General features: G+C 47.6%; 1 protein-coding gene across 5 annotated transcripts in view; it reads left to right on the top strand.

The window, feature by feature from the left end:
• The window catches only part of PI4KB (phosphatidylinositol 4-kinase beta), an 830,203-nt gene that overhangs the window by 652,040 nt on the left and 154,048 nt on the right, over positions 1 to 24,115 (top strand). For all 5 annotated transcript variants that reach the window (XM_069650266.1, XM_069650265.1, XM_069650262.1 and 2 more), the window contains one exon: positions 5,563 to 5,683. In XM_069650266.1, coding sequence (XP_069506367.1) covers positions 5,563 to 5,683 — 121 coding nt within the window. The remainder of the gene's footprint in view (positions 1 to 5,562; positions 5,684 to 24,115) is intronic.

The following is a 24,115-nucleotide window of genomic DNA, read 5'->3' as shown; positions in this document are numbered from 1 at the left end:
TGTTTTAGGCATGTAAATCAATAGTTTTAATTTATCGTGTAATTATTTTACCTAATGGTACACCCTTGTACTCGTCCTCTAGTCTTTGTTTTCAGTTATAATTATTGTTATCCAAAATAATGCAAGTACTGTCTTTCAGGGAGATGCTGAGGAGTCCAACGTATTGACGACAACCGTTGATGTCACTCAGATGCTCGAGGTACGTTTCCGGACAGTTCCATCGATGGAGATCATCAGATCTTGCATTCTTGTAGCGTGATTGTTACACTCAATGTTTCTTTCGTTTTTAGCCATTGATATGTCCTTCTGTCGTCGCCCTCCTATGTGTCTTCTTTTTTCAATATTGTGTTCATTACTAATGAAAGTCCTATGTTTCAGGGAGTCGATGGAGCATTAGTCCAAGAAGAAGGGGGAGCATGCAGTTACGGGTCGGCGCAACAGCTTGCAGAAGTGTGCACCGCAGTTACATCGTCCCTTGATGTTCTTATGCATTTCGAGGTATGGCTACTGACAGTTCGATCAAGCGAAATCATATGACGTGATTACATCCGCTATACTTCCTTCTTTATTAACGCAAGTACTATGTTTCAGGGAGATGACGGAGCTTCTTCTACAAGAACATCACCCCTAGTAGTTGATGCAGATCTCTGGGTGGTGACACTTCCAACGATCGAGCAAATCGAATCATATTTACATATCCATTATTTATTTTAGACAACTGATCATTTGTGCAGGTCTATTTAGATGAGCCGTTGACGCCTGCACAAAGTTTATGTTCTTTTTAACAAAATAGAAAACCATACTAATGCAATTACTGTGTTTCAGGGAGTTACTGAAGCATCATCTTCAATAATATCATCAATGGAAGTCTATGAGGAGCCCGAGGTATGGATCTTGACAGTTCCATCTAACTAGATCAACAATGCGTGAATAATTGTCGTTTGAATGTTCTACACAAAGCGTTCATTCGTGTTTTGCTATTGAAATGTACGTGGGTATTGGTCCCCAAGTACATTTTGTGTTTTCAATATTATTATACATACTAATGAAAGTTCTATGTTTCAGGGAGTCGATGGAGCGTCAGTGCGTGATGGATGTGCTCATCATGAAAATATAGTCGTTGCAGCGCAAGAGGAAGTGGAGACATGCACACACGAGTCGGAGCAACAGCGTCCTGATGTTGAAGTTCGAGGCAAGAAAGTTTCAAAGAAAAGAAAGCAAAAGAAGGTTAGTGTCCTGGTCACTATATTATGTTGTTTTTCACTGTTAATAGTTCAATACTGTAAGTTGTGTTTAAACTGAACATCCCTTTTCCAATCTGTCCTCTAGTTGCGAGTGGGTGTACGAACTAGATCTACACAGACAGTGAAGCGAACGAGAGATGTTGCTTGTCAAACCTTTTGGCAGGGACTTGAGACTGGAGATGCATCGTGCCAATGGGAAGAATATGAAGTGATTGACAACGGAGCTATACCACCACCAGCCATTGATAGTGAATGTCCTCCTGGTAGTTCGGATGCAGTCGGAGATCAATTTACAGAATCCACACCCGCAAAAACTAAGACCGCGAGAAAGTTGAAGAAATTGTTTTATTCACCCATCGCCGGAGAAGGAACAGATGTTGCAATGGAAGAGAATGAAGTGGACGACAATGAAACACCATCAATATCACTGAACAATAGCGGAAGACGATATCAGAGATTCTACCTTTCATGTGAGTGACATGTCCTCAACGTTACAGGCCGAACCAGCTGGGATGCAGAGTGACAGTATAAGGAAAGAGGCCAAATTCATTGTATTCGATAGTTGTTTGATTGATATTATTATTCGGATGAAATGTGGGGATTCGGTTGGTGGGGAAGTATGTGGGGAGCCATTGATTAATGTGACTCGTGCAATTCGAGGCACTAACCTTAAAATACATGCCACCTGTACAAAATATCATCCTTTCTCATGGTCTGCACAACCCATGCTGGGGCAACTGCCAGCAGGCAATCTACTTTGTGCAGCGGCTGCACTTTTTAGTGGTTCAAGTTTTAAAAAGTTAGAGTCTTTCTTTCAGTTTGTGGGAATCCATTTCATTGCAAAAACTCAGTTCTACAAATACCAGACCGATTATCTATTTCCAGCCATTAGCGAAGCTTGGAGAATGGAAAAAATGTCTATTGATAGTACATTCGCGGGCAAACGGTTCAGGCTAGCCGGTGATGGACAGTGCGACAGCCCAGGATTTTCAGCCAAGTACTGCACCTACCACTTTCAGGACATGGAAAGTAAGAAAATTGTGAGTTCGGTTGTCGTGCAGGTGTCACAAAGTACATCCTCAGTAGCCATGGAGAAAGTTGGCTTTGTAGCATCATTGCAAGAACTACAATCGCGGGGAATGGTGATCGACCTGATAGCCACGGACAGACACGTTTCAATTGCCAAGACAATGAGAGAAGAGTACAAAAATATAAATCACCAATTTGACGTTTGGCATCTTGCAAAAACAATCAATAAAAAAAAGATATGCAAGGTATTTCACAGTGGTCCAAGTCAATCAGCAACCATCTTTGGTGGAGCTCAAAAACATGTGGAGGGTCGTTGGAAATTCTACTGGAAAAATGGCGGTCAGTAATGCTACACTGTAGCAACGTTCACCGCTGGACCACAAACCAACATTTCCACAATTGTGAACATGGCCATTTGTCCACAGAGGAGGCACGGAAGAAGAAGTGGTTGATTCCTTCATCACCCACTCACAAAGCCATTGAAAAGATTGTATTTGATAAAACTATAACAAGAGATTTGAGGGGACTCACAGAATTCTGCCACACAGGAGATTTGGAGGTGTTCCACAATATGTGCCTAAAGTACAGGCCAAAACGATTGCATTTTGGCATGGAGGGCATGATAAATCGGACTCTTCTAGCGGTCTTGGCACATAACCATAATGTTGGCCGTCAACAAAGTAGGACGACCGGAACTTTAGGGACACTTCGCTACAATAAGGCCTTCACTAAAAGAAGTAAACAATGGGTGATCAAACCAGTGTTTGAGGATATGCAATATGAGTTTATTGAGAGACTTATTGTTGATGTCCTAGATAGGCACATACATGGAGTTGTGAACGAACCTGTGCAGGGGACAACTGCATTGCCACCCAACATTGCCTCTGTTCCATGTCCACCTAAAGCAAAGCTCATTGAGAAATACACATCACGGTTTAAATGATTGTAATTTGATTGTCTGTTCTCTCGAGTCTCCTCATGTCGCAGGCCCATTGAATATGTGTAGCTATGTATTGTGTAAATCAAAGTGATTGCTCAGTGTACATGCAATGTGTCTCTCCACCCTTGTTCATTTGCGCATTAAATTAAACCAAACAGTAATATAAATCATTTTTCAAAAAATATAGAATGTCTCCGTATTTATGGTTCGCTGGGGCTGCAAATGCACGCAGACAAAATGCAAAGATGGAGTGTAAATTTCAAGTCCTGTGAGATGGCCTTACACTGAATGTAGCTAACTAGGAATGTGTGCTCGTTCAAAGTGAAGGTCAGCTGCTTTGATTTTTTGCTCGGGTGCCGGAATGGCCCACGACTCAGTATAAGGTTCTATTGTTATTTGACCTTGACAGGCCGGGACCATCCCGAAAGACTTCTTTTTGGGGGTGTGGGGCAATAACGTAAGAAACGGTAATGAATATAATTTCAGAAACGAAAGCCATTTAATGTTCGTTCATTAGAAGAAATAACGGCATAGAAGGAGTGGTATTTCGGGGCTGCCCTACGCACAGACACAATGGAAAATGCAAATATAATGTAAGTAACTCTTTAGATGAGTTTATACCGCAATTTAATTACTATACAGTAGCTTTAAAGACGGGTTAAGTTGTACTTGTTCGTTCTATGTGGCATATTGTTTTGTACCGCGCTCTTGAGGAGAACCATCTCCTTTTACGGAAGCACCTCAAAACCTTCCTCTTTGCTTCTGCTTTCTCTCTCCCTCTCCCCTGCTACAACTGGTCCACTGTCTGCGACCTCGGTCCTGGGCCCTTCCACTCTCCACCTGCACTGCCTCCCTGTCAACCCCCGCACTGGGGGACTGTCTCAGTATCCTACAGCCCCCCCTTGACGTATAATACCCAGTTGCACTGTCCTAGCTATGAAATAATTTCCCGACCTAATATATAAAATGAATAATTTTAATAAAGATCTGATGGTGAGACTAATTTCATTTTTTATGTTTTTAAAACAGGTACATCCTTCATTATTGTATGTGTCACGAGTACCAGACACCGGCGGATGGCTTTTTCAACCGCCAGTTGCTTCTCCGCGTGAACAACGTTACCACCCTGACCATTTTATGGGACGATCGCCAAGTACAAGTATGCCCTTACGCGGTACTAACAGCTAGATGCAACATACAGACCGTTGTGGTGGCCTAGTGCCTCGTTGTTGGAACAGCCATGCGATTATCAGTGCGACCGAAGAGCTTATTTTATCGGAAACCAACACCCTGTGTACTGCACACAAACATTGCTTGCCTCAAGACGAACTATTTTGGATCGAGAGCAAAGAAAAATGCAAATCGCTGAATATTCTCTAAACATTTGATGTCCAATAAATGTACTTTGCCAAATGTACAATCTTGCCGTTTGCTTTTAAACCACAGTTTCATATTCCGAATTGTGGCGCTGTATTGTGAGATGATCTAAGACCCTGTGTACAGCAAAGGAACATCGCGTGCCTCTAAAACGAACTTTTTGGAACGTGAGCAAATAAAAATGAAAATCGCTGAATATTCTCTAAACATTTGATGTCAAATAAATGTACTTTACCAAATTTACAATCTTGCGGTTTGATTTAAAAGTACAGTTTCATATTCCCAATTGTGGCGCGCTGTGTTGTGAGCTGATCTGTGTTGATTTCCGGGTTCTGTGTGGAGTCGCGTAGAAGACGCCTGGGCGCGTTTGCCTACGCAGCACAGTCACGTCACAGATAGAGGCGGGGAATATGAATGTTTTGATAGTCTGTTTCAGGGGCGGGGGATTTGATTTAGTGCCGCAAAAGCAGGTGAGCCAGGTCGATGGGGGGAAATGATAGGATTATCAGAAAATAGCGGCTGATTTCGAGTGCGTTAATGGACGAAAAGTCGGGTAAGGTCCATAGGAAAGTTTTCTACGATCTACCGATTTATGCTTAAAAACACATGGCCGAACCGTAGGGACAATAAAAAAAAAAAGTCCCGGAACTATCCTTTAATTTATTACAACGCTCCTTATTCTGCTGTACCTAGCTGTGTTGTATTGGTTCTTCCCTTTGAGAAGCTCATCTACTATCCGTTACCCTTTAATCAAAATATTGAAGTGTGGATTTTTTTTCAACCATTTAACTGTTTGCAGGTGTGATAAATGCGTTATGAGGGATGCTGAGCAACTAGACCTTCTTTCATACTAGTGTGACAAGGCTATCTATATATGAATGAATTAGATTGTCTTTTTTCTTTTTTTTACTGATGCAACTGTTATGCTTCCACCATAGTTGGCTAAGTAATATCTCTGTAATTATATTTTAGGTTATGGGGGGTCTGGATGGTGACATGTTCAACTACTACAAGATGCTGATGCTGCAGGGACTCATTGCTGCTCGGAAGCACATGGATAAAGTGGTACAGATCGTAGAAATAATGCAACAAGGTAAAGAAACTACGAGAAAGTACTGCTTTCCTTTTACTGATTTTATTGTATTAACTGACATCATTGGAAAGCTGTTTAGATGGCCTAGAGAGATTTTGTCCATATCCATGACTGATTTGATGCACAGAATCCTTCAAGACCCTGCCACCGCCCTACAATGCATACCACTTTGAAAAGTAACAATGAATAGTTAGTGATCCAAATTTCCATTTCCCTCTATACTGTACCATCTGATACTTCTTACTCTTAGACCTTCATTATCTTTTACTCTCCTTTGTTCACCCCATTAGTTTTGGAATCCTTTTTTTGTGATTTGCTTCCCCTCCGGCTTCTTGAAATGCTGTTTTGTACTTTTTTCCTTTTGAACATTTCCCATGAATTTCACTGCTCTGGACTAGTTTGCTAGGGGAGTTGCTGTTATTGACTTGCCCAGATAATGGGTATTGTAAGGTACTAGTGCTGATGGTAGTGCAGAATGATTTTGAGCTTTATCCATTTAATTAGCCGACACTGCCCGCACTGCTGACCAAGGGTATGTCATGTTGTAGGAAACCGTCATCAGCCATTCAGTCCCTGCAACCACTGCCAAACCACTACCATCCTTGCACGTAGCACCCGCAACCTCACAAGCAACTGGATCAACCCCCAACCCCCCCCCCCCTCCTCAGGCAGCCTCTTCCTAATTCAGTGACACCTCATCCCTGGCGCAGAATTATGACCTGCTCAACAAGTCCCTCGATCTCCTAGCCTCCCTCAAAACCATAAAACAAAACGTCCCAACACCTCAACACCTGGTTCACACCAGAACCTAAGGCTCTGCGATCCAAGAAAAGAGCAGCAGAAACTCGTTAGCACAAAGATCCCAGCCTAACAATGTTCTCTTTACAAACACTTCCTGCCTCTATAAACACTCCATTCATAGGGCCAAGGCACCTACATACAAATAATCTCCAAAGCTACAGCCAGCTCAAATTAACTCTTTGCCATCCTCCATGAGTTGGAACACCATCCACCCCCTGACCCCCCAGCACCACCCACAAAGATAAACGCATGGTGCCACGCCGCCCAAGACACTCTCCCCAACAAAATCACTTCTACAGCAAATGATTGCTGCCAAACACACCACTGCCCCTACAGCCACACTGCCGGCTGAACCCAGGGACTCCACACCCCACCCCTTTCAAGTTCCAACCAGTCAGCGAGCACACCTTTGGAAACATCATCAAAGGCCTCAAACCTTCCCGATACAAAAAGACTCCTGCGCTGCCCCCACCGTGAAGGACTGCGCTGAGCCCCTTATCCCCCTCATCACTGCCATCATCAACTCTTCCTTCTCCTCCTGCTCTGTCCCCCTGGCCCTCAAAGAATCCTGGGTATCCCCCCTCTTGAAGAAACCCTCTCTTGGTCCCTCCATTCTCACCAACTACTGTCCTATCACCACAGTCCCTTTCCTGCTAAAGATCATTGATAGGGTTGCCTACTTGCAAATTCAGGACTTCCTTGAGACCCACCATATCTTAGATTCCCATCAATCTGGGTTCTGTCCCAAACATGGCACTGAGACAGCACTACTAGACCTAAGAAATCAGCTTGATGCCACCAGTGAACAAGGCTCCATTTCCCTGCTCGTGCTCCTGCATTCGACCTGGTTAACCACTGCACAGTCTGCCACTACCTCACCTCTTCAGCACACTTCATCGCACACAGCCAAATGGGTCACCTCTTTCCTCACAGGCAGAACTTAGTCTTCGTGGGAGAAGCCTCGGTGCACCCGACCCCCATAGCCTGTGGCGTCCCACAAGGCTCCTCCGTCTCCCTGACACTTTGTAACATATATACCAAGCCTCTCTTCGACCACCTTTATTCGCTAGATGTCTCATATACCAACTATGCGGACGACACCAAGATCCTCATCCCCCTCTCAGGCAACCGCACTCCGGATACACTCAAGGTCAACCTCTATGAAACAATCCAAACCTGGATGGCAACACACTGCCTTTGTCTCAACGACAAGACGACTGAGCTTGTTCTTGTGGGCCCTCCAACAAGACTAGCTAAGCTCCATCAGTATTACTGTTTCTTCCCCATCGATGGCAACATAATCCCCGTTGGCGTAAAAACCCTCAGCGTCTTCCTGGACTCCACCTTTAACATAACACGGCAAACCAACCTCATGGCCTCAACGTCAAGCTATGCCACTAAGCTCATCACCCACGAGCAGACGCTTTTGTCTTAAAGAAACGGCTAGAAGTGGCTCTAGCACTCATCTACTCAAAACTTTATTGCAATTCTCTGTTCTGCAGCATTGCCACTAAAAACCTATGCAAACTTCAATCTATCGAAAAAAAAAACACTGAGAGGATCACTCGACATCAGAAAGCGTGCTCACATATCTGAAGCCAGGAGATCCACCCATTGGCTCCCGGTCAAGGATAGTATCATCTTCAAGATCTTGTCCATCACATACAGCTGCCGCTCCAACAACCCCCCCCCCTCCTACCTGTCAACTAAAATCTTAAGACCCACTACAACACGGCCTCAACTTCGCTGCCTACAAACACTGCCTCATCCCCAGATTCAACTGCAAAAGTGGAGGGGACAGCTTCATAGCCTGTGTCCCGCACTCTGGAATGAGCTCCCCAGCCGCCTCTGTGAAGAACCATCCTACAACAGCTTCAGGAAGAAGCTCAAAACCTTCCTCTTCAACTAAGACTCATTCCCCCCATCCCTTGTGTCCTCTCCCCATTTTCTTTCACCTTGCCTTACTGTAACCAGTGCCCTGATGCCCTCAGTCTTGGCGCGCTCATATAAATGCCCAAATAAATAAATAAATAAGTCCAATGGAGATGCAGTCAGACCCATGATCCTAAAATGTCCAACAACTTGAAAACTATCTTACATAATCCCAATGCAGCTGGCCTTTGAGTATTACATCACTGGTTCAAACAAGGCCTTGATAATTTGATCAGATACCCGAACCCCCTAATTCTACAAGTCCTGGTAGACACCGTACTGTCCACTGACCTGTTGGCAGAAACCTTGGAAGCCCTTGTTTGATTCCATTTCAAAAATACATGATAGTTATTAGTAAAGTTCCTGACATACAACTCTTGGTAGACTCATCCTTTCACACGCACCCTTAAAGTGCAAGACATTGCATGATTCTGCTTTTGCTACTGGCTATTCATGTACACTGCCATGGAAGACCGCATTTGACCATTCAAACTTTTGTTCAGTCCTAATTTAGTGCATTTTAATTTTCTTTCACTGTCCTTTCTACTAGCTTATCTGTTCTAGAATCTGAATTAGTCATTCCTGTATCTTGCCAAGAACCCGTTTCATCATGTGCATTGGTTCATCCATGTAGTTTGGCGTTTCCCACGCTTGCGCAACTACGCTTTCATAACACGACACATTTCTTGTGATGGGCCTTTTTTGAGGTCTACTTTATATTGAAAATGGTGCCTGATTAGAACTGTGGTGTTTCAAGGGCCTCGATTTAATTGAAACCATCTTCTCCTGATTTGTAACAGATGCCTGCCTGTAAGACAAATTATGTAACTGAGCCAATGTTAGTCTGTCCTACAGGTTGCCGCAGGTGCTCAGGACCCGCCCAGCAGAACCAGACCTTTACCGTAGCACAGATCATCTGTGAGTGTCAGGAGCTAGCATAGACTATTACCGATACAGATAAGTTTCTCTATGCCCCATCCTATACACAGCAATTTGCGGCAGAAGCCATGGTATGAATGTTGAGGGAGAGGGGTGTTTTCTTTAATTGTATTTCAATGTAAAATGCAAAGCAATTAGGAAGAGCCAATTCTCACATATCGTACCTGATTTAGTATAGCAGTTGTCTCAATCAGCCTTGTGACTCACCAACAATTCTGTCAGAAGGAACCATAAGTAAAACAAATTCTGTTCTTCAGCTAGGATTTAATTAAATAACACAAAGAGTAGTTTTATTTTCTTTAGAATTGATGCGCTTATTTTTCTTGACTGATTTACAGCTGTGATGAGTTTGTGTTCAGCAACCGGTGCCTTCGTTGTCAATTGTGTTCGGTAAAAACTCTTAAACATTGAGTTCCCCAGGTTTATCTTTCTGTTTTGATCACTTCACAAACCATCACATTTCCTCTTCTTGAAAAGGTTACGCTATGTGCTTCAGTAAAGCCTAAATCATATAATGAACAACCTTGTGGCACTGATAACCTTCTTGTGTGATTGATGAAATTCCTGAACAGTGGTGGGAAGTAATCCTGTACAGGGATAGACCTGGCAGTGGCTCAAAAGACGGAATTTCTTTCACCCATCCCAGGATTTGTGAGTGGGGTAGTTCTGTCAGATTGTTGGGAGCCTACAGAGTAGCCAAGTCTCCTACCATTCTGGTTTTGTTGACGTGCTGCATATGCGCCTGTATGATTCCTCATTGGTGGTCTTAGGATAGTGTGCCTTTAGGCCCATCTGCCCTATCTCCTTGATGGATTCCGATGGGCTGGTCTTGATTTTGGGAGGGGTATAGGGGATTGAGTTGGCAGTGCTTCCGAATTCCTGCCTGTATGCCTATAAATCACGGCCAGGTCTGGGTAATAGTCGTAAATTCCTAGCAGGGGTGCCAGTCATGGTGTCTATCTAGAGAGGGGTACTCCTGGCAGGGGGATGGAAGCCTATAAGCCATTTCAATATCCTTCCTTTTTGGGTTTGTTTAGGTGATGTTTGTTTTAGTCTGTGATTCCTGACTGGTGTTGACCTGTGGAGATGTCAATTCACCAAAATGCCAAAAGCAGCAGATGTGAAATCATGCAGCCAATGACATCACAAGACCTGTGATCAAGTCCCCTGCACTTGGGGAGGTGAGAGTCAAAGGACAGCTATCAAATAACCCCAGGGCAAGAGGGAGATGAGAACAGAAGGCCCTATAACTGGGGTCGGCAAGTTTTGGCTCTCGATATATTTTGGACTGTAACTCCTATCAGCCCTAGCCAACATAGTCAATGAGGGATCATGGGAGTTGTAGTCCAAAACATCTGTAGAGCCAAAGGTTGCAGACCCCTGCCCTTTAGTGTGGAGGGAACCCGGGGCTCCCTCCAGCCAGACCCAATATACAGAGTTAGAGAATAAAGCATTCCCTTTTAAGGGGAATGCATTTACAAACCTTAAGAGAACATGTGAGCAAAGAAGAACGTGTCTTTTCTTGGCAACACTAACAAGTGAACAATTGGTTATTGCAAGTCCTCACGCAGTCTGGAGGGGTAGTGCAGATACACTATTGTGCACCAACTGAGCAAACTAACTAGCGTTCTGGACTAGAGAAGGAGAAAACCAAAGCCCATTCTGCTATGGTGAACGTCGCAGGAGTTTACAATTCTCCAACCACAAAGATGTCACATTTGTAAAAGAGTCACTTTGTTATAATGCATCTTGGACAGGAGGAAAGCGAAGACCACTACTAAGGGTATTAAGGGTAAGGAGATTCTGGTGGATCAATTTGGACATGGGAAGAGTTTAGAGGCAGGTATAAGAATCTGAATGCATCACTACACTTGGTGACAGGGAGGATGACCCAAGATCAGTCTGGACTGGGAAGGGGCTGTGAGAGAACATCAAGGGGAAGAGTGAAAGGTGCACCAGAACATCCTGCAAACACCAACCTTGCGTCCAGACATAGGACCCTCGAAACACTGGTCTGCTAGAGAGCCATTGGACCTCAGCCCAGAGAGGATGTAGATTAAGACCCATTCCCCCCACCCACCTTGAAAACGGGGGAAAATGGCCCACCTTGAAGAGTGAAGAGTATTATTGTACTTTCTTTGGTGGAGACTTGGGTTGACGTTTAGGATGTTGGGTGTGTACCTGACCACCCCTCCCATGATTTTGGAATTCAATAGACCTGTGAACTCTGGCCACCTGGTTCTAAAGCCCCTCGGAACCCGAAGGGTTGTGAAAGTCCCTGTTTTTTGGGCCTTTTTTATTTTTACCTGCCTAACATTTGGGGCCAGCATCCTGACCAGTTACCTTGTGGTTTGTGATAAGTGGTTCATAGAAACCTTTGAAATAAGCTTATCGTGTCTTGTCTCGCTTCTTGGAACACTGCAACAATACTAGTCGCCCTGTTGCAACTCTTTGACCCTGATGGCATAGCATTTCCATGACATTTGGCCCTATTTACAATACATGACCTCACTTACAAGTGTAAAAAAGGGTTCTATGTGATATTGGTGAAATACATACTAGGTTTTTTTAAGCGCTGTTTATTGATATGAATAAGCACTTCCCACATAATCTAGGGCTTGGTTTGCTAATCTAACTCCTGACGTAAAATATTTGAGGAAACTGCTGGATGCTGGTCAGGGAGTTGGGTGTAAATATTGTTTTAAAAAAGTCATTTATTTCCCTGCTAACTTTGGTATTTTAGTTGCCAACCACGTTTAACTTGGGTGCTCTTGATTTATCATGACTGGGTGCGCTATGTAGAACCAACAAACGTATACCCCATCCTCTTTCCTCCTTACTGTTACTGCTACTACTGCTGGACTTGTCAGCAGCCTTTGACCTGGTGGACCATGCAGTTTTATGCAGCCACCTAAGACTCGCTGCCAACTTCACAGGAGAAGCTATTGCTTGGGTTCAATCCTTCTTAGCCAACTGGACCAGGAGTTTTTTCTACCTCCTCTTGTGCTGATCCTATCCAAATAACATGCGGCGTCCGACAGGGATCCTCCGTTTCACCCACTATGTATAAAATCTTCACCAAGCCACTATTTGACAAGTTGGACAGACTGGGTGTCACCCACACTAATTACGCAGATGACACCCAGATCCTCATACCCCTTTTGGGCAACTATGAAGAGGCTATAGTGAATAAAATATACTCCCTCACTCAGGCATGGATGGCGACCCCTCTGTCTGAATGACGATAAAACCGAGATCCTACTTCTCGGATCTGACTCGAACTTAAAAAAACGAACCCCAAACTAGACATCTTATAACATCGACAACAATATCATTAAGGTTATGCCTGAGGTAAAAACTCTAGGTTTCTACCTGGACTCCTCTCTCAACTTAAAAAAGCAAGTCAGCTCTCTATCCTCCACTACTGCCTACACCTGCAAATTAATCCGAGCTGCTATACCATTCCTGTCCAATGCTAGCTGCATCACCCTCGCTAACGCTCTTATGACTAGATTAGACTACTGCAACGCCCTGTACTCGGGTGCCAATAAGTATGTTACTGACAAACTCCAAAGACTGCAAAATAACGCTCTAAGAGCAGCTTTGAATATCCCTCAGAGAGAGCACATGTCTAAATTCAGGCAGGAAGCCCATTGGCTAAAAATAAAGGACAGAATCCTCCTTAAAACTATATCCCTCACTTCCAAATGTCTCAACAATCTAGCACCTCCCTACCTATCGGAAACATTACCAGGAAACTCACTTCCCGACCCCTGAGATCTGCCAACACCTTCCTGCTGGACATCCCCCAGATTCAAACTTACCACAGCCGGAGGAACCAGTTTCCCAATTAAAGCTGCTCAAGCTTGGAACACACTCCCTATTGACCTTAGACACCCTCTACCATCCACTAGATTCAGAATTAATGCTCTCAATTGGCTTTGAGCCAATGATTCATAACCGCCTCTCTCCTTGTCAACCTTTATCAAACACCTGTGACTTATTTATCCTCTTACTCATAGCTGTATTCATAGGCTCTTACTAAATTGTTCTAGCCTGACTCTTATCCGTTCCACCCTTCTATGCTCCTTGAATAGTAATGACTACCTCACCCACCCTATCCACTTTTATACGAAATGACTGTACTGTATCATGCATTGTACCCCACACTGTAACGACATGTATGCAGCTTTGAGATTTCCTGTACTGCTGCGCCCAGCTGCCCAAGGGCTTGGTGCGCATTATCAAATCAACAAACAAACTGTAGGGACATCCCACAGAACAGGGACAGGACTGGAGCTTGTTGCAGAGAAGCATTTAAATAGAACCTTCGAGCAAGTGCAGGTACCCCCTACCCATGCCTCTGTGGGGCACTTCCCCTTGCACGCACCGACCACCCATCACTTTCTGTGTGAGGCAGGATGGGTTGTTGCACTTCGGCTGTGCCTCACTGTGCCCAAATAAACAAAGAATCTTCTGCTTCTCAGGCCCAATGGGTTAATGAGTTGTGCAGATTGACCCTCACAGCCTTTGCATGTTCTGCCTCGGAACGTCGCATGTGTGGCACTTTTGTGTGAAATGTGTGGCTCATACTTGGGTATTTCTCATCTATGCAGATGTACATGGTTGGAGGAGGTCCTCTGAGACCTGCGCCCCAACACAAGACTTTGTCAGGTTGAGAATCAGACCATGACCAAGGTAAGTAAACTGGTAATCTACAGGGCTTCTCGCATGGGGAAATCCATCCTAGGTTTCGCCCCACACGAGAGGGGCCAAAAGGACCCTCTTCACCCACTGAAGCATGGCGCACTGGACTTGGATCCCTCAGGGGGCTCGCAACGCACCCTGCTCCAATGCACCTAGGGGGGGAGGGAGGTCACTTGCCTGTACCCGTGTTGTCTATTCAGTGGAACACTGACATGAGTGGGAATAATCCCCCGAGGCCAGAGCCGGCTGCCCTCCTACAGTGTTGCCAATGATGACCTGAGGCATTGTCTTGTTGGCAATAAAAAGGCTGTTTATTGCATACGTATGATCATAAAACATATTTAACCAAAACACATAATAATAAAAATACTGTTATCTTTTGGGCACCGGGACAAGGGGCATCACCTGGCCCGTGCTGCCCACTTCTTCCCGCAACTTCGTGGGCTCTGTTCATTGTCCTGTTATTTCCTTTCTTCTACTTTTTTTCTGGGTGGGTGGGACTGCGAAAAGAAGTCTCCTGTGTGCACAGGATGACTGTTGGTGCTCCGTTCGGAGGACCAAAGAGAACTGGCTTATTCCTTCCAGCTCTCTCCTTTTATTCCCTTTTTCCTAGCCTGAAGCTAGACATTCTCCCAGGGGCTTCCTGCCCCTCTGACCGTCTGGCACCGATGGCCATTCCCACCTAGGTGTGGCCTTCTTTCCCCTTTTGTCTCTATTTCCTGGCCTTGCGTTTGTCCCTTCCGTTGCTGACAACTTGTTAGGGTCAGTGCTTGGTGTGCTCTGTAGCAGGAAAGGAGGGGCGCCAGGGCTGCCCCTCCATTTCTCTGTTTGGCTGTTTACAACAGCTCAAAGTTGTGGGGTGGCGCGTTGCAGTGCTCTGGCCTCATGATTATTCTCCCATGTCTGGTAGCTCCTATGGGCCCTGTTCCGCGGCACTGGCCAGAACATCCTTAAGAGGAGCACACAAGCCGCTGCTCTGAATCAGCTTGTTGCTTCTGGTCCTGGTGGGGTCGTACCCCTTCACTGCACAAAAAAAGCATTAAAAACATAAATGTACCCTGTGCTTAAACAGGAGGGATTCTGCTGAATACTAACACACAGGCTCTTTAAGCATGCTCACAAATGTACTGGGCTCTTGCCTTTGGCTAGGCAACCTCATGTAGAATCCGAGTCATCCTCTCGGACACCAGGCACATGTCTCGCATTTTAGTGGAGCTGCATAAGAAGCAAATGATGGCCGCTCAGTGGTGGGGCCCTGGTCATGGAGAAGGTAGGGACAACCACTTTCGCTGTGGGGATGGTAGAAGCTGCTACACTCCCGCAGACTGCAATTCTTGCTCCAGCCCAGGCTTCGCCTGCTCACTCCTTCGTGCCCTGTGCAACTTGGACAGCACCTGTCTGGGAGCCTTTGCTGAGTTTGCACTTTTTCTTGGTGAGCCAGAACACACAGGGATTACCGATTTGTGTGACTGGAGTGGTAGAGAGGGTGCTACCTGATCCAGGGGATAGTCCCTCATGGAAATACTGGTCCAGCCACAAGGACCTTTTTTTAAAGACATCATTTTGGAAATCCTCCCATCTTCATCCATCAGAATCAATACAGGCCAGTGCTCAGACACAGTCCTTCGCCAGAGGTGCTTATGATTCCCCTGTTAATCCCCCAGCCCCCACCCCTTGCTGCGATCCCAGTGCCTTCAGAGCACCACTTCATGCTTAGCACTGTATGCTGAAATAGCCACAGACCCTGATCAACCTCCAGACACAGGATGAGTTGGATCAAAACTCCTCTTTGACTGTTCCATTAAAGGATGGGTGATATGATAGGGTTCTGTAAGTTCCGTCTCTGCAACACACCTCCTATGGAATCCAGACAGAACAGGGCATCCTCCTCTGCCAGACATTCTGGCAGACGCCTAAAGGATATACCAAGTCACATAATGTACCAACAACTAAGAGGCTAAATGCCCGTGATGCACAAACCTGCCATATGATTATGTATCAGCTCCAACAAACCATCCCGCCATGCACTAGTTTCTGCTGCTCTAGGAGAAGGGAAACTGCCCTCTTCCTCATCTTACGCTCGAGAGACTGGCCCTTCCCTAACCCCTTTGATCTGGGAGGAAAAAGCACACGACTGTGGGAAAAGAAAGCTACCTTAATAGTGCCCTACACTCACTTCTCCCTAAATAGGATGCGATTCTCGTGGCTGTAATACGTTTTGGCACAAAACAGAGAATTTCGCAGGAGGCCCATCGGGAGAAAGGAAAGGGCAGATCCAGGCAGGGCACGAAGGACAATCTTTTGCAACTATGGCAAGTAACCTTTGCACATTATGACATGGTTACTTCCTTCATGTCTTATGCCATTCATATGTCTTATGACAGCTATAGATGCACGTGCCAGGCATGTTAATTATATGCTTATTAAAACCCAACAAGCCCCCTAAACAAAATGGCTGCCGAGAGTAGGACTTAAAAAGATTAATTAGTACCCCAATGGCTACCCCATCAAGGCACATTGGGCTACTAATACGGTAAATCAACTTGCACACCTGGTGAAGCTAAAACTAAATATTCGCTGCCACCAGCTTACCCCTACAATCAATGTAAGGTGATCAAATCACCCTTGGACAGAAATGGGATGCCTGTGGGTCATCCCTTTGACCGGGCACCTTCTTATGGGTGACCCTATACCATAAACCTTAAGTATAGAAAAAAGGTATGTGGTTGCAGGGGAATTTTAACAGAAGTCCCTCTGACCACCAGAGTAATAAAAATAAAAAGCAAAAATAAAGAGGGGCAAAAACAATACTTTTGTTTTAAATCCCCTAATGGAATTGGCGGCCTGGCATATCCAGCCTCTGTGAGTGAAGGAATATATAGGGGAATCCCTGTTCCTGAGCTGCTGTATTTTTGGAAGATGAGCAGGTCTGCTTAACTGCTTGAGGAGTTTTGGCCATTTCCTGCCATTGCTGCATTTTTAGGCCCTCTTCTCGCCATACTGGGTGGAAGCAGTGGCCTGGGCATAGCTCCGCTGTGAATCCTTGGCTGCTGGGTGCCCTTCCAGAGATTTCCTCCTCCTGTTCTTGGCCCTGCTCATGTGCTAGGGCCAGGCCCTCCAACCTTCATTTCACCCTTTAGAAAGGAGCTTCTACTTGCCACGTTGTTTCTCCTTCTGGGAACCACATTTCGAGGGGATTGGGTCCTCCGACGTATTCCATATCTATGACAGGTAATGTCCACAGCTGTGCTGCTTCGGAAAATCTTCGGCGTCTGCGTCCTGCGTTGATGATGTCGATGCGCCGTCCCCGAGGACCTCCTCCGAAGGCCGACGTCACCCGATGTGATAAGTAGGACGCACGACGCCCGTAGCCTCCGTTCCGTTTTTTCTGCGAACGTGTTCGCTTCGTGAATCTCGGTACGCCTCGACTCTTGCTGTATTCTTCTCGGTTCATTGAACCTGTTCGGTTTTTGTGAAGACCTGTTCCTGGCGATGTCTACCACGTCTTCAACCCTGCGTCCGGGCTTCAAGAAATGCGGGGACTGTGGGTCCAAGATGTCGGTCAGAGTCGCACAACGCCTGCCTCTGGTGCCTCGGGGAGGCCCACGATACGGACGACTGTGTCGACTGCCAGTCACTCACGGCCAAGGCCTTGCGGGAATGCAAGAAGAAGCTGTCGGTAGGTTGGGTGTCTAAGCCCCGGAAGTCGAGGTCTACGGGGCTTTTGGCGGATGACTCGAGAGGTGACTCTCCGCGTCTTTGTCGGAAGTCCAGTGGGTCTCCTTCCAGGAGTTGGTCTCGCCACTCCTCCGCCTCTTCGGGGCATTCCAGGAAGCGCCGGCATCGGTCGCCTTCCCCGTCCTCTTCCGAAGACTCCGCCAGTCGGCGGGTCGCTTATCCCACCATGCAAGCGACACTGAAGGAATGGGCTTCCTTCGGGAAGCAGATGTTGGTGATTCTTGAATCGCAGGGCACCGGTCCGTCCGCGCCTCCGAGTGTGGTCGGTCGGCACCGGTCGAGAGACACCGTTCGTACGCCTTCGGGCTCGGGTGGTCGGCACGGCTCGCGGGAAAGGTCCTGCTCGGACAAGGGTAGCCGTTCTCGCCCTGCCCGTTCCAGGTCCCGGTCCTTGACGCGCTCGAGAGCGTGTGATCCTGTGCCGTCTTCGAAGAAGACGTCGACGCCTGTGGCGCCAAGGTCGTCGAGGGACCCGCTCGGAGCTCCGGCTTTCGAGGCGGTGGTGTCGGAGGGGCCCCGTGGCACAGGGTTAGCCCCTAAAAAGGCTCTGGCTAAGGTCAGGCATAGCTTTGGTCCCCAGGTGTCTTCCTCTCACCACCTGGAGTACATTTCAGAGGGTGATGAAGGCTCTGATGAAGGCTTGGTTCCGGTTACGGTACCAGATGAGCTTCTCTCGGGCCATAGCCAGTTTGATGACCTGAGGCAGTCACTGCATGATGCCAGTGGACTGGACACCTCTCCGGAGGTGGATTTTTGTAGGCCGGAGCCTGGCACTCATGCCGATAATTCATATCGGCGCCTTATGTCTCGGGTCACCGAGTACTTGGGATGGTCGGCTCCCCCAGGGGAGTTCGTTCAGGATGATCTCAGACATCCTTGATCTTGGTCCCCCCACTGACCCGGTACTGCCGTTTCATATGGCTCTGCAGAGAAGGGTGGCAGCGGCTTGGACTGCTCCGGAGAGTCTCCCGGAAGTGGGCAAGTCTTAGTCGCGAAAATACCGTCCTGCCAGTAGCGACCCCTGCTGTTTGTCCAGGCACACCACTCCGGAGAGTTTGGTGGTGCAGGCGGCTACGGCCCCGGCAAAGCAGGCGTCGTATCCTATCATCCCTCCGGATAGGGACGACAAACGTTTTGACGGCTGGGCGAAGAAAGTGTTTTCTTCAGGGTGTATGGCGCTTCAGGCGGCCAACTCCATATGTGGCTTGTCTCGTTTCACACACACTCTGTGAAACTGTGTTGCATTAGCGGCTGAACATATTCCCGAAGGGGACGAACGGGATGGTTTCCTTGCTATGGTTCAGGATGGCAAGGATGCCATGTGTGAGGCCGTTCAGTCGGGTTTGGACATGGCAGATTGTGTCAGCCGGTCCATGGCGTCGAGCACCGTAATACGCAGGTTTGCGTGGTTGCGGAAGTCTGGGTTCGCTCCTGATGTGCAGTCCCGGCTCCTCAACATGCCCTTTGACGGTTAACATCTTTTTGGCAGCAAGGCTGACGAGAGCCTTGGGAGGTTGCAGACCTCCAAAGCTGCAGCAAAGTCGTTGGGCGCTGCAGTTCGACAACCTCTGCCTTTTCGTCCTAGGGGCAACAATGGAGGGTGGAGGGGAGGTTCCTTTCGCTATTACTCCTCCTTCAGTAACGCAAGAGGAGCTAGCAGTCAAAGAGGCCACCGTAAGAGTGCCAGCGGTGGACAACAGGGTACTCGAGGTGCCAAGACCGCTCGGCAGTTGTCTCTTTGCCCTCAGGCAATGCCGCAGCCGCTACCACTCAGTCATGAGGCCAGGTCCCATGGTTCGCCGGTTGGGGGGAAGGCTGGCGCAGCATCCTTTAGAGTGGCGCGCCATTACTTCAGATGTGTGGGTTCTGGAGATCATAACCCACGGCTACTGTCTTCCTTTTCGGCAGAGGCCGCACGACAATCCACCTGGGAACCTCTCTTTGAGGAGTCCGGATCCGCTCCTTGCGCAGGAAATTCAAGCCCTGCTGGAGAAAGGCGCCATAGAAACGGAGAGGAACAAGGGATGGTATTCCCCTTATTTTTTGATTTCGAAGAAAGACGGGGGATTGAGACCCATCATGGACTTGCGCGGTTTGAACAAACTCCTCAGGAAGGACAAGTTCAAGATGGTTACTCTCTCTCAAGTCCTTCAGGCCCTTCAACTTCAGGACTGGCTGGTGTCTCTCGACCTCAAGGACACTTACTTCCATGTGCCGATCCATCCCAAGCACAAGAAGTACCTGAGGTTCGCGGTTGGCGACTCGCACTTTCAGTTTCGGGTCCTGCCGTTCGGATTGACCTCTGCCCCGAGGGTTTTAACCAAGCTCATGGTGGTGGTGGCAGCGCATCTCAGGAAAGGGGGGATTCACGTCTTCCCCTACCTGGACGATTGGTTGATCAGGGGGAGCTCTCCCGAGCAAGTCCTGGATCATCTGTCACCTGCCACTCCCTTCACAAGCTGGGCTTCTCCCTCAATTTAAAGAAGTCCCATTTGACACCAACACAGTGGCTCCAGTACATCGGAGCAGTGCTCGACACATCCCCAGGGCAGTGTTTTCCTCCCCAGGTGAGTTTCAACTTGCCCAGAATCTCCCAGCATCCGAGTTCTTGAGACTGCTCGGCCTCATGGCATCCTGCATTCTTCTGGTGCCAGAGGCTCGTCTGCGGATGAGATCTTTGCAGTGGGATCTCAAGCTCCAGTGGTCTCAGTCCTCCGGCAGGCTGTCGGACCCTGTTCAGGTGCCGCCCTCGGTCACCCAGGACCTTCTGTGGTGGGCCGTCGAAGGCAATCTGATGAAGGGGGCCCTATTTTGGCTGCCCTGGCCGGAGGTGACGATCGTGATGGACGCATCCCTCACGGGATGGGGAGCTCATGCCAACGAGTTGACAGTGAACGGTCGTTGGTCTCCGTCGGGGTCCAGACTCCATATCAATCTGTTGGAGCTGAGGGCCGTCAGGCTAGCCCTGAAGGCTTTTCTGCCGACTGTGCGAGGAAAGTGTCCTGATTCTAACGGACAACACGGTGGCCATGCACTACCTCAACAAAAAGGGGGAGGGGGCAGGGTCACTTCCTCTGTGCAGGGAGGCGATGCAGCTCGAATTCTGGGCCATCCAGCAGGAAGTTTCCGGCTGTTCATCTGGCTGGAGACGACGAGACGGCGGACACTCTGGGCAGGCAGAGCACGATCTCTCACGAGTGGGAGCTGGCTCAGGAGATTCTTCTGGAGATCTTCGCCCTTTGGGGGACCCCTCAAGTGGATCTCTTCGCCTCCAGTGTCAACCGGAAGTGCGAAAGCTTTAGCTTGCTGGAATTTCCTCCAAAAGGAGCCTTAGGAGGCGCGTTCGTGGTGGAGTGGTCATTCCCACTGCTGTACGCGTTTCCTCCAGTCCCCGTCATCCCGCAAGTACTGCAGAGGTTACGGAGGTTCGGTTCCCGGATGATATTCATTGCTCCGGCGTGGGCCCAGAGGACGTGGTACCGGACCTTCTCGACTTGTCCATCTGCCCTCCACGTCGTCTTCCCTACCGAGACGATCTGCTCTCACGGGAGGGGGGGGGTCAGGTTCTCCATCCAGAGGTCTGATCCCTCAACCTTCACGCTTGGCTTCTGAAAGGTTGAGGTATAAGGATTGGGACCTCCCTGAAGACGTGATGGAGGTGTTGCTCTCAGCCAGGCGGCCGGCAACAAAGTCTCTGTACCGTTGCCGTTGGAGAAAGTTCTGCGACTGGTGCAGAGTTAAGAATGTGGATCCTTTTGAGTGTGACATTCCCATGGTTCTGTCTTTTTTACTTTCCTTGGCCCACAGGGGCTTGCAAGTGGGGACCATTAAAGGTTACCTGGCGGCGCTGTCCATATTTAAGCGCTCGTCTGAAGAATGTTGCTATTTTAAGATTCCTTTCATTTCCCAGTTTTTGAAAGGGCTCACTAATGTGTTCCCTCCGTCACCTTTTCTGGTGCCCGGTTGGGATTTGAACCTTGTTCGTAAGTTTCTTATGGGTGCTCCGTTTGAGCCTTTGCATTCTTGCCCTTTGAGACTGTTAACTCTGAAAACTGTGTTTTTGGTTGCGGTTACTTCCGCTCGCAGAGTGAGTTACAGGCACTTTCAGTTAAGCCACCCTTCACTGTGTTTCATAAGGACAGGGTTGTCCTTAGAGTTTGTCCTTCCTTTCTTCCGAAGGTGGTTTCGGAATTTCATTTGAGCCAGAAGGTTGTTCTTCCGGCGTTCTATCCTCCTCCACATCCTGCTAAGGAAGAGGAGAGGCTCCATAGGCTTGATTGTAGGAGAGCGTTGAGCTTTTATGTTTCGCGCATGTCCCGGGTCAGAGTGGATGATCAACGTTTCATTGGTTACGCTGCAAAGCGTGTGGGACAAGCTGTGATGAAACAGACTTTGTCTTGTTGGATTATTTTAGCTTTCTCGGAGTGTTACCGCTTGGCGGGTAAGGACCCTCCGGCTGGCTTGCGGGCCCATTCTACCAGGGGAGCGGCTGCGTCTACTGCCCTGCAGAGGGGTGTTCCTTTTCGTCACATCTGTGATGCAGCCACCTGGGCTTCAGTACATATTTTGTACGTCACTACTCCCTTGATTCCATCCGAGGGCAGGATCTGGCCTTTGGCAAGGCAGTCCTTTATTCCGCAATATGATTGAGCATGCTAAATTTGTGTTCTAAATTATTTTCCTACCTCCTTGCTTGGTACTGCTTTGGGAGCCTGTCGTAGATATGGAATACGTCGGAGGACCCAATCCCCTCGAAGAACAAGTTACTTTCTTACCTGGTAACGTTCTTTCGATGGGATGGTCCGACGACGTATTCCATATCGCTCCCTCCCTACCTTCCCCGCTGCAGAATTTCTTTTGCGATTGCAGCTTGCGTTCCACAAGGCCTTGTGTGTCTGACTGGCAGAAAACTGGTGGCACACGTTCTGGGGGAAAAAACTACAACTGAGGCTACGGGCGTCGTGCGTCCTACTTATCACATCGGGTGACGTCGGCCGTCGGAGGAGGTCCTCGGGGACAGCGCAGCGACGTCATCGACGCAGGACGCAGGCGCTGAAGATTTTCTGAAGCAGAACAGCTGTGGACATTATCTGTCATAGATATGGAATACGTCGTCGGACCATCCCATCGAAAGAACGTTACCAGGTAAGAAAGTAACTTGTTCCTCTGGAGGCAACCACTGTAAGTACTTGCCTCTGGGCCCTGGGTTGGTGGGTTATTCCAGATACTCCCTCTCAGCTGTCCCTGTGGTCTGTGATCGTTGGGTTCTGCAGGTCCCCTTCTACTGCATTTCCCCGTTGGATAACATTGGGCTCTGAAGCCTAATATCCTTCTTTGCTGCTGGGTCTTGAACAATCCACTGGATCTCTTCTTTTGGGTATCCACTGGTGTCCCCTGGGGCCAATTGCTGTCTTCTTCGTACCTGTAAAAAGAAACTTACCTGGCTTTTTCCTATTGTCCACTCTTCTCAAAACTGGAACTCTCAAAAGTGACACTGCAAGGCACTCATCTCTACTGACATTTTCCAAGGCTACTCCTACAGTCCCCGGAATTACCCACCAAGCTATGGATATTTAAAGACTTCCCCTGATGAACTAGGGACTTTTAAATCTGTGCATTACACTCCTTTATAGGTTGTACATTGTATCCACAGGAGGGGGGAGCCAATACTAAGTTTTCTTAGCTATGTGTGTCTTGAAGGAGAGTTGTTTATCGATGTGGAATCTCTATGATGTATGGGACCTTGTGCCCAAAAGTCACAACGCTTCTTCTTAGGAGAGGGGACAGATGTAACAAAGTTTTCCAGCATTGGATCTTTCATGGATTCACATGATTAGAATGTTCCCCGTCAGGCTGGGAATCCTTGGTAACCACAGAATTACATTATATAATAAAGTAAAGCTCACTTTTGTATTCCATCATTGTCCTTTTGTGTGTATTTGGTCTCAGCCAATGGTCTCAGCCAATGTGACGTTGAGCATCCAGCACCACCCTGGAGGCCATCTTCAGATTCTAACCGCACGTTGTGCACGGGAGCCCTCGAACCATTTTTCTCCTGTGATAAACAGTGATATTCAATATTTCATCTGATTCAACAGGAAATGCCGACATTCTTCATCCTGGTGGTCTTAATACAGAAAAGTGGGATGGGATGGAAATGGAGGGAAATTTAAGATGTGAAACCTGCGCCATTAAAAATGTGTATGAGGGTGACCGACATTGAGTGCCTTTGGAGAGTTGGAGTTTGGGGAACAAGCAGATAAATCAACAATGATGACCGCCCGCTTGAAAACCACCAAATCGCTGCTACAAGAG

This window comes from Ambystoma mexicanum, chromosome 1p, assembly GCF_040938575.1.
Source record: "Ambystoma mexicanum isolate Mex_15411 chromosome 1p, UKY_AmexF1_1, whole genome shotgun sequence".
In the NCBI taxonomy this organism is placed as follows: Eukaryota; Metazoa; Chordata; class Amphibia; order Caudata; family Ambystomatidae; genus Ambystoma; species Ambystoma mexicanum.
This window is presented reverse-complemented; position numbering and strand designations above follow the sequence as displayed.